This window comes from Myripristis murdjan, chromosome 13, assembly GCF_902150065.1.
Source record: "Myripristis murdjan chromosome 13, fMyrMur1.1, whole genome shotgun sequence".
In the NCBI taxonomy this organism is placed as follows: Eukaryota; Metazoa; Chordata; class Actinopteri; order Holocentriformes; family Holocentridae; genus Myripristis; species Myripristis murdjan.
This window is the reverse complement of record NC_043992.1, coordinates 13124653-13138052: the sequence shown is the minus strand read 5'-3', so window position 1 is coordinate 13138052 and position 13400 is coordinate 13124653. Positions and strand designations below refer to the sequence as shown.

Below are 13400 nucleotides of genomic sequence, written 5' to 3'. Positions count from 1 at the left end.
TCTCCTTTTTCTCAGTTTCTTAACTTTCAGCTCCACATGTTCTCACAATAAAGGAAACAAGGTCCAGCACAAATTGCTGAAAGCTGATGCTGCATTTTTCGGACTGATTACTCAGTCTCCCTCTCCCTTTTCATCCCTGAAGGTAAGGTCTTGTCTCCGGCTAAGAGGACATCCCACAGCGGTAACCCCTGGGTCTCAGTGATCATCTCGTGGTTCCTTGTACAGGTAAGGGCAGAGAAACACAGACAGCAATGAAAAAGACCATTTGATACTGTGTTTTGACTGATGCACTGGTGATAAGTTGGGGTGCACTGGCTTAAAAGTCAAGTTCAAATTCAAAACGGCATCAGAAAGTATAAATGACCCTACAAACCATCCGGCATCAAACATCAAAAAATGACAGAAGATAAGACAGTGAAAAGGTTTCTCTATTTTAACATGGTTTAAAAGTTGAAATGTCAAGGCAACGACAATTTAAGGAAATGCTAAACTCATTGGAGGAGAACATTTGCTTCAAAAAGAACCGACTCATTTGGGGGAGTAACTAGTTCGGGTTTGGCAGTTTGATATCATCAGCTCTTTCTGACATTCATGGAAGGTTTCGACTTCCTTGCTCCCAACTAGGAAATGTCCTAATAAGGTTCCTTGTTTGACTGCTGGTAGCAGAGTTAGAGAGAGCCGTCAATACTCCAAGCTGTTCCAAGCTGTGAATTCCACAGGCATGTCCAATTGGTCCAAGCTGTTTTAACAGGTTTCTAGAAACAACTGACTGAACTAAAATAATTAATGGGATTATGTATCAACAATTTCCGCATAAAATGCATTGCAAATGTGAGGGAAAACAGTTCTCTAAGCAGGTACAGATGGAGAAATTTCACTCTTCTTCTCCCTCTTAGTTGGCGTTGCCAGTCATTCTGGGTTTGCCAGGATGCTTCCTTCAAAATCGGATAAAAGGAGGCACCTTAAAAGGAAGCTTCCTTTTTGTTGTTCATGAATGAGACGTCTCCTACAACCTAAGAATTTCTATTTCCCACCTAGAGATGCCACTCAAGTCGGGCAGTACACTTTGAGAGACAAAATGACAAAAGAGCATCCCGGTGTACGTGTCCTGGAACACTGCATGCAGTATACTCTGTGAGAACTGTGTGTCCCTTTTATCAAACTGCGTGCCGTGTGTTGCTCAGGAAGGAAGTAATAAATGAGACAAAACCCACGTTGAACTCTGCCCCCTGGCTTCACCGGCAATACAACCAACGTGTGGACCAATCATGGACAGGGGGAAGTATCAGAAGTAGAAAAGAAACGACACAGACAAAGAACCTGAATTACTGTATCTTGCACAGTATTTATGCATAAAGGGTGAAATATCCCTTTACATAGGAAGTGTCCTTGCAGTTGAGACAATGCTTTGTGATGACAGCGTTTACCTTCCTCATTGTGAATGCAGAGGCCATTGTTTTCAGTGCTTCTCATTCACATCCGGGCAAACCTGTCATACTATTACTGAACTTTACTCATTTACAAGTAAACTGAGCAAAGATAATCCCTCTAATCACATATCGGATACTCAAAGGGTTTCCAGAATGGGGGTCATTGCACCATTTGATGGGGTCTCAACAAAATGAATTGTTGGGTGACCATTATGTTCAAAGATCTCATTGTCCTTAATGTTACCTACCCACTTACATCTTTGACATTTGGGTGTATCTGTATAGATTTTCCCTGGATTTGATTTCACTGAAATGTTAGGTGTCTTCAGGTGTATTGGTAATCATAAAATAGCACACCTCCCATACTTCCGTCTCACTGTTGGAAACCAGCAGCAGGCCTTATAGAGGGGGATGGAAGCCTCTGCTGTAAACTACTTATGGATTCACCTCACCGAGCAACAAGGCAACAGTGAACAAGTCATTCTGGACAAACGATGCGGTCCTCTGCTGGTCGATGAGTGACTGCCAATAAGTGACAAATGCCACCATGTTTTAGCTGTAAATGTTGCACGTCCCCTTAAACCAGTCAATGCAGTGCGGAGAAAAAAAAAACTGGAAGCGAGATGCATCATGTCCCCAAGTTTTGTCAAAATCAGATTAGTTGTGTCTGAGATATTATGTGCGAGTACTGAAAAAAAAAATATTGAACAAATTAATGATGATCGATCCATAGTTAAAAAAAAAAAAAAAAAAAAAAAAAAAAAAGGCCACCAGTTGAACGGAACAGATTGTCAGTTTCTGACCACTGAGAGCATACGGTATATCTGCCTCTAAGTGCTTTTTCTCTATTATGTCTTCTAAGTGGAGGAAAGTAGTCAATTTAAACCGAGGAAAAAATATTGGCCGAGGTAAGCAGGATAAGGATAGAGAGGAAGGCAGAAAGGAGGTTCTTAAGATGCGTCTTACTGTCCCGTCATTATCAGAGGTGAGTGTTAAAGGCTAGTCTTCTTTGTGTGCGCTCTCTCTTTCTCTCTCTCTCTCTCTCTCTCTCTCTCTCTCTTCTTCACCCTCTTCCCTTCATCCCTCGCTGCTCTCTGGGAGTGGAGGAGGAGTAATTAGAGGGAAATCGTTAGCTGTTCCGCCGCCGCCGCTGCCATCAGAGATCATTGACTCTCTTGTCCGCGCTCTCTCTCTCTCTCTCTCTCTCTCTCTCTCTCTCTCTCTCTCTCTCTCTCTCTCTCTCTCTCTCTCTCTCCCTCTCCCTCTCTCTCTCGCTCTCTCCCTCACGCTCTCTCCTTGTCTCCCCCCCCCCTTACCGCCATTTGAATGATTCACTGATGACAAAAGTCTGATTGTAATCTGGCATCGCGTTCAAACAGTCTCACGCAGCAGAGCATCGAAAAGCAGGGAGGAGGAGAAGGAGAGGGAGGGAGGGAGGGAGGGAGGGAGGGCACGAGTCAAGGCTTTCTTTCATTGGACCTTAAGTGGAGGGGGAATGGACTGAAAGAATAGAGAGAATGGCAAATGGTTGCTTTTCAACCATGCTGAAAAGCAAAGTGGGATGAGGGGACCGCTAGATAGGCAGTGTTCGTGTGTAACTAGTTACATTTAATTAAATTACAAAATAAATGTAATTGCAATTAGTGACAGTTACTGAGAAAAAAATGTGGCTAAATTGCAGTTACAACGCTAGTGATTTCAATGGTAGGATGTGTCGAGACAGGCTCCATTCATTTGCCAGCACATGCTCAGATTTTGAGCGTTGTTTTTGATTGGTTCCCTTGTTTGAATTTGCACCGCTTCTCGTCTGCCAGTCAAACTAATGCCCAGGCCAGAGACCAGCCGACCATGTCAAGGTGATTTGTGTTTTGTGGTCTACGTATATACTTGTGATTTGATTTGGTGGTTGTGCTTAAAAATCGAAACATTCTGATCGTAATTCAAGTTATATTGAAGAACTTTTAATAAAAATTTGACATTCAGTGTTAAGTGTTGTGAGGTTTACACTGCCTTATGTTTTAGGACTTTTCAGCTTTATTGCCCAGTTTAACACATTAGTTTGAAAAGAAATCAAAATGTAATCAAATGTAATAAGTTATATTACCTTCATTAAGTGATTAAAATAGTTACATTACGTATTACATTTTTCACAGGGTAACTAGTAGTCTGAAACCTATTACATTTCAGAAGTAACCTCTCTAACACAGGTAAGGTGAACCTGAGCTCAAACTGATGTGATGGGACATTGTGCACCTAAACGTCATTTCCATCTTATAGCACATCTGCCAGTCGATTTTTATTGACCGTGCCCTCTGACAACACATGCACAAACTATGTGTTGAAACTCTTGAGGGTGAATTTTTTAACCGACTTCTCGTTTAAACTCGTTTTTTGACCTGTTACTGCTTGCTGTGCTGCATCTGTGCAAACACACACACACACACACACACTTAAGCAAGCACTATCTGATTGTTACTTTAAACCTCAAAGCATTTCCATTGCTAGCCTTGGCTTTGTAGTCTAATGCATTGCTCAACTGCATCCACTCGATTCTTTTTATTCAATAAAACTGCCTGTGTTTGCCCACTTATTTGAATCAAATTTATGGCAATTTATGCACACTGCTTTTGCAGCACACACACTTTTCTCACATCCCCACGCAAAAAGATACTCATGAGAGATTTAGTGCACACACACACATACAGAGAGGGAGAAAGCGAGCTCAGCGTGACAGCAGTTGTCCATGCTGGCCTGTGTCTGAGTTAATGGCTAATTAATGCTCTTGTAGAGTCGGCTCCCAGGGGAGCGCTGGAGAGACACCCACTGACTTTGACTGCAAGAGGTCGGAAATGCTCTCTCTCTCTCTCTCTCTCTCTCTCTCTCTCTCTCTCTCTCTCTCTCTCTCTCTCACTCACTCACTCTCTCTTTCTCTCTCTCTCTCCCCCTCTCGTCCTTTCCCCCTCTGTCTCCCTCGTTTTTTTCTCTCCCTCTTTTTCCTGTCCCCCTTTTCTCTTTGTTCCCGTCCTCTTTCCATCTTCTTTTTCTCTCCTCAACCCTCTGTTCCCCTCTCCGTCTTCATTGCTCCCTTGGCTCGTCTCTGTCATTTTCTCTGTCTCTCTGACTGCCTGTCAATAATGTGGCCTCATTAATCTCAATTCTCCAGCATTACTTTCTCTCCCCTCTCTCCCCTTCAGTTTACCTCTGCCTCGTGGTCACAAAGTTGGTGATCAGAGTCGCTATCCCCCCACCCCCTCACCCCCGTCCCAATAAATACCAATGAAATACCCTCAAGTTAAGGCAGATATGCTTTAACTCCACTCAGTTTTCTCTGTGACGAACAGAAAAACACTTTGTGTGCTGTTGAACATGTAAAGAAATAGATACGGACTCTTTTGTTCTTGAACTTTTACACTGATTAAAAAGAGAAGAAATGTAAAAGAGGCCAACTGATGAGTTTCTAAAGTGCACAAATGGAAAACATTTCATTAGCAAACTGATGGTCAGACTGAAATGCATCCAGTTTGTGCACTTCTTGTCCTCCACCATGGTGCATGCTATGTGACGTTATGACATCATGTCTGCAGATTCATGTACAGTAGATTTTTTCACTAGATTTTGCCTGAATTTGCATATCAGTGAGGCAAAGCTGTTTTTCTGTAACTCCTTAGTGCCTCAGAATGGTAATATTACTACCTGTGTGTTATGTGAAGGCAAGTATGTTGCCATAGACGTATTTGCTAAGTAATTTGTGCATTGCCGCATCATCATAGTGGTTATGGCCGGACATTGGGTAGCTCAAGTGCCTCTTTTTTTAGTTTATACACCATGTCACTTTTTCATCTCATATAAATAACTCGACTTGGCCTCTTTTAGATTTCTTCCTTTTTATCACTGTGTGAGATCTCGCTGGTTTCTCATTGTGAGTGATTTTTGAACCCACGCACCAGAGACAAACTTCCTAAATTACGGGACTTTTGCTGAAAGCACACGCATCTCTCATCTGCTTCGCTTTCAAGTTCTCGCACATGCTGCTGACGCTTGTTTCTGTCACATCATTTGCATTTGGGCTTTTTTGAGGCCCCAAGAGGTGCAGTCAGCTTCACCAGTCAGAGGTAATCTAAGACACGCATCAAGTCTGTTAGCTTGGCTGAGAAGCTGCCTGTTGTTACAGCTTTGTGGGACAGAGAGCTGCAACTATTAGCTGCAGATTCAAATTTTGACACTGTTCTGTCTAAATATCAGCATCAAATTACACGATCAACTCATTTTTTGTCATATCGAGTCTCGGAGAACAGCCATGTAGTTGTGATGCTCGATAGAATTGAAAAGCACGAGTATTTCTACTCAGAAAAGCGTAAATGGTTTTTCAGTGTCTCATTTAAAGGACCATACCGGTGATTTTGAATGTTTGGCCATTTACTACAATTTACTCACATTTTGCATTGCAACAACCCTGCAATCATGCAGGGATGCTAAAATGATATCACAACATATAATCAAAACCCCTCCATTTTAAAATTTGAATTTTTGTTTGAAACACCCACCTTATAATGTTCTGCCTCTGAGATTAACACAGTCGTCACTATTCATAAACCACGGAACTGATAATTGGCTGTGTAAAGCAAATGTTTCCTCAGGGACTATTTTCCCTGGCGGAGGGACGGTTCAATCCGCCTAATTTCAAGTCATCAAAACACAACAGTGCTGCTGCTTTTAGGAAAACAAAGGTGGACGACTTTATTACAGTGATGGAGTACTGGTGTGAAGAAAGTTTGAAGTCTCTGAAAGTTTATTTTTCCATCATAGTGCAATTGAATGGAAACCAATGGCTGGATAAAAGGGAGCTCTAAAATACGACTGCTTGCTTTGGGAAAAGATTAACAGAAAGTATTTACGTTTTTGTAGATATTGTGCTAAACTTGCAGAGTCACTGGTATGGTCCTTTAAACTACCTCAGTGTTCTGGGGAGACTACATGGGACAAAAACGAATCAGAGCAGACCTACTGCTGGGCTAGAATAACCTGGTGAGTTCATATTGTAATTGTGACTGGTTTAATCCCATATTAAACAGCTTACTGTAGCATGGAAGCAGCTTACTCGTCTCACTTTTGGCTCTCATCGAAACTCAGGAACTCTCAGCACTGCGGGTACAGTATCATGTCAGAAAACACAGCGGTCGGTTCATTCTTTATTCTGTATTAAATGTTCCCTGCGACTGCTCAGCCAGCAGGGAATTGGAGTGAATTTGAATGCAGTCACGCAGTCCGAGTCATCGATACGCAGCTTTCCCACCAAGTTTGAATTGATTTCAGTTTTTATTTGTGTTCGATTGTTTTAATTGTTTGCCTTTGTTTCATTTCTTTTTCTTTTATTGTTCCTCAAGCTTTGATTGTCGCCTGGATGTTGTTCTAAATGATGGAAACCTCAATGACTTGTGTGGATAAATGAAGGTTGAATGAATACAAGAATGAAAAGTCAGGCACTGAAATTAGTTAATTTGGATTCCAAATTTTTCACAAAGTTTTAACATGGCTGCCCAAACCCCTGCGGCTGACTACATGCAGCCTTGACAAATGTTTATTAAGAACTAAGCAGTAGCCTAGATAACTGCTTACTTAAAGCTTGATAAATCACTTTGTACGTCTCTCTTTCTCAGAGGTACTGGCAACAGCCCTGTGTTTCCTGAAAGTAATTAGCAGTCAGACATACAGTAAATCAAAGGCCTCATCACCTTTGTGTTTTCTCTTGTTTCTTTCTCTTGTTTCTCTTTGTAGTTGGTGCTGTTCTCGGGGAAGCTGAACACCATCGCCAGTATCGTGACTATATTCTTCCTGTTAGTGTATGCTGCCGTAGACTTGGCCTGCCTTGCCCTGGAGTGGGCCTCTGCACCTAATTTCAGGTAACACACACACACACACGCACACGCACACGCGCACACACACACACACACACACACATGCACGCACACACACACACGTACACGCATGCACAAGGACATAATCCAGTGGGACAGTTAGACTAAAATTTACATGCAGAGATGCAAAGTCTGGAATATGGATTTTGAAAAATGTCACACACATGCATGCATGCAGGTGAGCACTTCAGAGAGTGCATGCAGACACACACACGCACACACACACACACAGACCTCTAGGTTTGTTGGAGACTCTCAAGATCTATCTTTTTTTCTATCTTTTTTCCCCTCCCAATTCTATCTCTACCACATAATGGATGACGTGAAATGCGCGTGTGTGTGTGTGTGTTTGCCAGCTGGGTGCTGCCGTGGCAACACTGTGCTAATTAAAAGACATAAAACTGGCCACTGCTTATAGCCCCATATTGGAAAGGGACGGACAATAAAGCTGTGTGTGTGTTAATTTTGTGAGGGTACCAGCTGGACTAGATGCTAAAGTAACAGTCAAGATGCTTAGCGATCATAATTTATGATGTTTGTGTGTGTACACGTGCAGGGATATTGTTTGCATTCCTAGGTCACGAGCAGTGGTCCTGATTTATAAATGCACCTCAAGTCATATTCACACAACACTTGCATTATGCGAGGACTTGGAGTAATCAGAGCCTCGCTGGGTGCAGCAAGGAATTAACACCGCCAGATTTAGGGATTCAATTCCCTCTAGAACTGCACATAATAAAAATGTATACATTTGCAATTCGCCAAGGCTCTTTGGATAAAACCCAACACAAAATCTCATATATTATTACACTGTTCTGTATTTTATCTACAGTATGTGTGTCAAGTGATGGTGTTGTCACAGATTTTAATTTCTTCCAAGCCTGTACTGTCTTTCATTTCGAAAGGTAATTTTCCACATCAAATAATCCATATATACATGTGTATATATATATTTTTTTCTTTTTTTCTTTTTTTTTTTTTTTGCAAAGATAGAGTTCCTTGATTAAACTCTTACGCAGCATGTTTTGGGCAATATAACTGCTACTATTTGGCGGTTTCCCAGAGAAACAAGTATTACAGGTTGCACAGTAGTTTCACACAATGTCCTGTTGATTATTTTTTTACCTTGCTAGATGTGTCATTGCATTTTGATTTGTTACGGGGGGAGAGAGGCTGTTTAAACACCATGCATCACTTTATTGTTATGACAGATTGCTTCCAGCGTTGCATTTGGATTTTAAGAATTCCTCCGCAATGATAGTTGAATATGAGTCGCTAGACATGTGTGAACATTTGCAGCTTCCTACATCAAGGACACATCAGTCAAGTCTGGTTCAAATTAGGACACAGCAACAAGCCTGCGTGGAAAACAGAGAGCTTGGGCGGTAATTGTTAATTCCATGAGGTCGCCTTGTAATACTGGACCTGTGTAAATAGGGATTTGCTTAGCTGTCATGCTCCTGCTTTGTAGGACATTGTCAGTGAATTCCTCTTGATAGTCACAGTTAGAAGCTGCTCAGCACTGCAGTTTAGCCCCACTCCATTGGAGCGGCTTGGAAAGTAAGAGCCTTGCTCAGTGGCACCTAAACAGACGGTGAAGTCACAAGCTGACCCCTCTAACCATTCTACACAGAAATTAATGGTCTGTAGTTTGTCCCATAGACTCTTTTCACAGCAGCAGAGCAGACATTTTGACATAAAATAGCAGGGTAAACACTAGGGGTGGGAAAAAAATGATTCACTTTTGTAGCAATTTATTGCTGAATGTTGCTTCAAAATTAGGTTAAATTTTGGGGAGGGAAAAACTGGCATTTTCAAAGGGGGGCCTTGACCTCTGAAAATGAAATGAAATGAAAATGGGTTCTCTGGGCAGCCATGGCTCTCCCCTTTGCAGACATGCCCTCCTTATGCTGATCCCATGCAGTTTGGGCCACAACCCATGCAGTCCAAATGTGTTCTTTTGGCCTGTTGTAAAATGGTGTGTTTGTGCAGACTGGGGCCTAAACAGTCTTGGAGTTACATAAACTGGGTTTGACTGGAAAGCTGAGACTCTTGTGGATTCAGTGAACCACATTTGTTTCATGTGTGATGATGTTAGCTCCCATAGTAGCTATTTCACTGTAGTGAGACTAATTTTTTGAACTTGACATCACTGACATCCAAAGATGGTGTTGGTGTTTCATTCTATATACAGAGGTGGAAAAAGGTTTTCGGACACCCCATGCATTTGTGAAATATTGCACTAACAAATCACTCTAGGTCTTCAAGTGCAATTTCTTTTAGTACAGTCACAGCCAAAATACTAAACAAATCCTAAAAAAGCCATTAAAAACTTCAAATTGATTGGTTTCATAAAAATACATAAGAAAGTTTGAGTACTGGGTCATTTTACTATCAGTGATGAAGGTCGTTCTTTTTATTAAAAGACACAATTTTTGTTGCCAAGCTTCGTGTCTATATAAAGGCAGCACATCTGAAAGTTCTTCAGACACAAAAATGGCTAAAACAAGGAACCAAACGCAGGAGGATAAAGATTAAACTGTCAAGAATTTAGTTTTGTTAGTTTTTCTTGTAAACAATAAACAAAAAAATATAATTTGTATTTGTTTGTATCTGTCTAATGCAGCCACACCTTTTGAAACACAAAAAAGATTTTTCCACAAATATTTCATGATAGTATTTGAGATTGTGTCAAATTTTAAGGGTGTCCGAAAACTTTTTTCCACCACTGTATATATATGTATTTCATCACATTTGAAAAAATAATCTCAATCTTATCAAGAGTGAAGTCAAGTATAAATCAACAATGCAAAAAAAACTTCATTGTGCAAATAAAAAAAAGTTACACTTGACATTTTACCGCTGACATGGCATTGTTTTTGTTCAGTTTTATGTCTGTTTTACTAATCCCCTGCCTGGCAGGTTTAACAATAAGAAGAACTTTTAAGAGCTTTTCATGGTACCCAAGGACATTGTACAGTCATGCACAAAATTAGAAGCATTTAAAGGTACAGTAACACAAGCTAAACAAGCAAAGTACAAAGCACAATTCTCAAAAATGTAAGCAGGTAGCAAAGACTAGTTCTAAAAAGAAAGTTTTAAGATGAGAGGATAAGAGCGGAGAAAGTGAGATTATAAGAGGGTGTGTAGGAGGTCAGTGGGCTCGTGAGGGGCTTGAGGGCGAGCGGGAGGATCTTGTACTTCATGTCATATTAGACGGGGAGCCATGTGCAGTCACATCATTAAAATGAACTAACCATGCAGCCTGGAAGCTGCTACAAGTTCTCATTCTCTTGTTTTCTTAGGGTAAGGCTAATCAGCTACACTAACTCAACATACTGTATGCTAAAACATGAGCATACGCACAAGATGGAGCTGTCAAATACAGCAACAGATGATTTCAGTTCCAATTGGCTACGCTCCCAAAACGCCAAAGTGTGCCTCTAAGGTGCTTTTCACAATTTTGCATTCCTTTGACTCACAACCTAAAGGCCTGTTTTACTCCAGTTCTTGTAAAAACTGTTGGGAGAGGGAGACTACTTGTAATGCAGAAAGTCAGGATTTTTTTTTTTTTTTTTTTTTTTTTTTTAAATGAAGCAAAACAAAAAACTGTATCAGAAAGCTGTTGAACACTTACAGCTGCTTTAATGCACACATGGTGTTTCAGGTCAGTACTCTTGCTTGCTTAGTATTTTGGTTAATACACCCCTGATCAAAATCTTAAGACCAGTTGAGAAATTGCAAGAATTTACATTTTGCACTGTTGGATCTTTAGAAGGGTCTAAGTAGAGCTTCAAAATGCAAAACGAAGAAAAGGGAGTGAGACAAAAAAAAAAAAAAAAAATTGATTAAGCAATTTCTTGCAAACAACCATTAAACTGAAATAGGCTGTTCATCAGCTGATCAAAAGTTGAAGACCACTGCCTTTAAAAGCCCAAATCTTCGCAAAAATGTGGATTCAGTGTCAGTATCCACACTGTCATGACCTCCTGATGGCAAAGGCAAAAAACCTTTCTTGTTAATCACCTGAAAAATTTGTGTATGTTTGTTGTTTTCCATCTTTTGGAGGGATCAACAAAAATGCCTCCATCCCCATGTTTTGCCTGTAATATATGAAGCTGCAAAGCATTAATTTACAGGTCCATACTGTTAAAAAAAAAACAAAAATCCAGGTGTCACCTTGTCTCGTTTACACGCCCCCCCAATTGTTCTGCAGTGCATGCCATATGTCATTTGACTTTTTTAACATTTACTTGTTTTTCACCATTTTTAAAATACAAACTTTACAGTGTCAAACCGAGCCTGAAATTAACTGCTGTCCCAGCTAACAAAGACATCGCAATGATTAAAAAAAACAAACAAAAAAAAAACAACATAAAATAAAAAAACAACGAATGTGACAGTTGGTTAAAATGTGTGCGGCAACATGTTTTTGAAGGATTATTTCCAGGCAGAGTGGGTGTCAAGTGATCGACAGCGAGCAGAGCGTAATGTAATGCGTGCACTCAACTTTGACACGCTAAAATCACATAAAAACAGAAGCTCTGACAAAACCAAATTAAGCCTGTTTCCTGTGATGGATTATCCAGCTGTATGGAAGTTTTATTTCATGCTGTAGAGAAAAGGAGGGGCAGCGAATCGCTTCCTCTGAAGGTAGAAAAACAGACCCCGATGTCCTCAAGCATGCTGTCTGTGTGCAGATGCCACCAGGAATAAAGTCGAGTAAAGGGGCAAGCTGGAAAAAAAAACATGTTGGCGTGTGACAAAGCACATAATCTAGCACAATCTAGTCTCAATCTCACTTTCAGCCACTGAGGTGGCATTGCTTTGCTTTTCTCAAGTGCATATAGGCTTCTTCTTTAATATTTAAGTATTTTCGTCAATTATTTTTCTGCCATGTCTGACTGTCCTGCTTAATTGTGCCTTTTTTTTCAAGATTTGGATACATATTTGTACTGTTTTACTGTAAAACTGTTTTAGAAAAATGTGAACACTGAATACGAGACTATAAAACTTGAGTGGTGTGAGTGTTTCCTCTTGCGTCTCCCATGTACAGTGCTCGCGTACTTTCAGCCTGCTCGTGCCTCGTTATCGGTGTTTGACCGCTGGCAAAGCCTACAGGACACAAAGTTAGCTCGAAAACTTTCCTACCACTGATCTGTCCTCTCCCTGTTGGCCGAGGGACCGGGGGCCCCAGAGCTGATAAGGCAGCTTGTTGGCTGGCCGGCTGGCTGCTGTGGGCCCCTTCCTCTTCCCCTGAGCTGCTAATTCTGTTAGTTTGTTGTCGCTCTGTCACCGGGCAAATTTTAATGCCAGTTGTTTGTGTGTTTATTGGTTTATTTTTTTTTGTGCTTGTGTTTTCTGATTCTTTCATTCCTCCCTCTCTCTGGCTCTCTCCCACGTCTCTTTCCAGGCGAAAAGAATTAAAAGCCATTTAGCGCCGTCGCTCCCCCTGAGAACTGCTCTGTAATTAGCATAACTAATTTAGCAGAAATATTTCCCTTTCCCCTAAATTTGGCACACACCACCGTTTTTCTTTTGGAGTGCGGCTGGGGGGTAGGGGAGGGGCGGGGATCGAAATTATGATGTAGCGGAAAAGATGTCTGCTTGTTAAGTGTGTGGGTTTGTGTGTGTGTGTGTGTGTGTGTATGCAACAGAGTGCAGGAGAGTGAAGGTATGTGATTTGGAGCCTGGGTTTTGTGTTGCCTACAACCAGTTCACGCTGTGTGACTTTGAATTCATTGATGTGTGGTCACATCTGTCTTTTTGTGTATCTGTGAGTGTGCATGCCTGGGTATGTTTTTCTTTATGTGTGTTTATGTGTGAGTGTGTGTGTGTGTGCATGTGTTGAGCTGCGTGTTTTGTATCTTGGTGTGTGTTTTGTATGAGGAGGCTGCTGTTGGCTACAGCTTTATCAGCGGTGGCTCCAGTTATCCAGAGTGTTCCTTAGGGGGTGCTGTGTGTTCTACTGCCGATGGTACACACACACTGGCCGCTTAGTTCAGTAGCTTAGGCACACACACACACATACACACAAGCACACGCGCACACACTC

General features: G+C 41.2%; 1 protein-coding gene across 1 annotated transcript in view; it reads left to right on the top strand.

Annotated features, from left to right (window-relative positions):
• Positions 1 to 13400, top strand: part of LOC115370535 (solute carrier family 12 member 9) — a 58509-nt gene that overhangs the window by 28437 nt on the left and 16672 nt on the right. Inside the window, exons 8-9 of the mRNA XM_030067566.1 lie at positions 143 to 225; positions 7206 to 7330. Coding sequence (XP_029923426.1) covers positions 143 to 225; positions 7206 to 7330 — 208 coding nt within the window. The remainder of the gene's footprint in view (positions 1 to 142; positions 226 to 7205; positions 7331 to 13400) is intronic.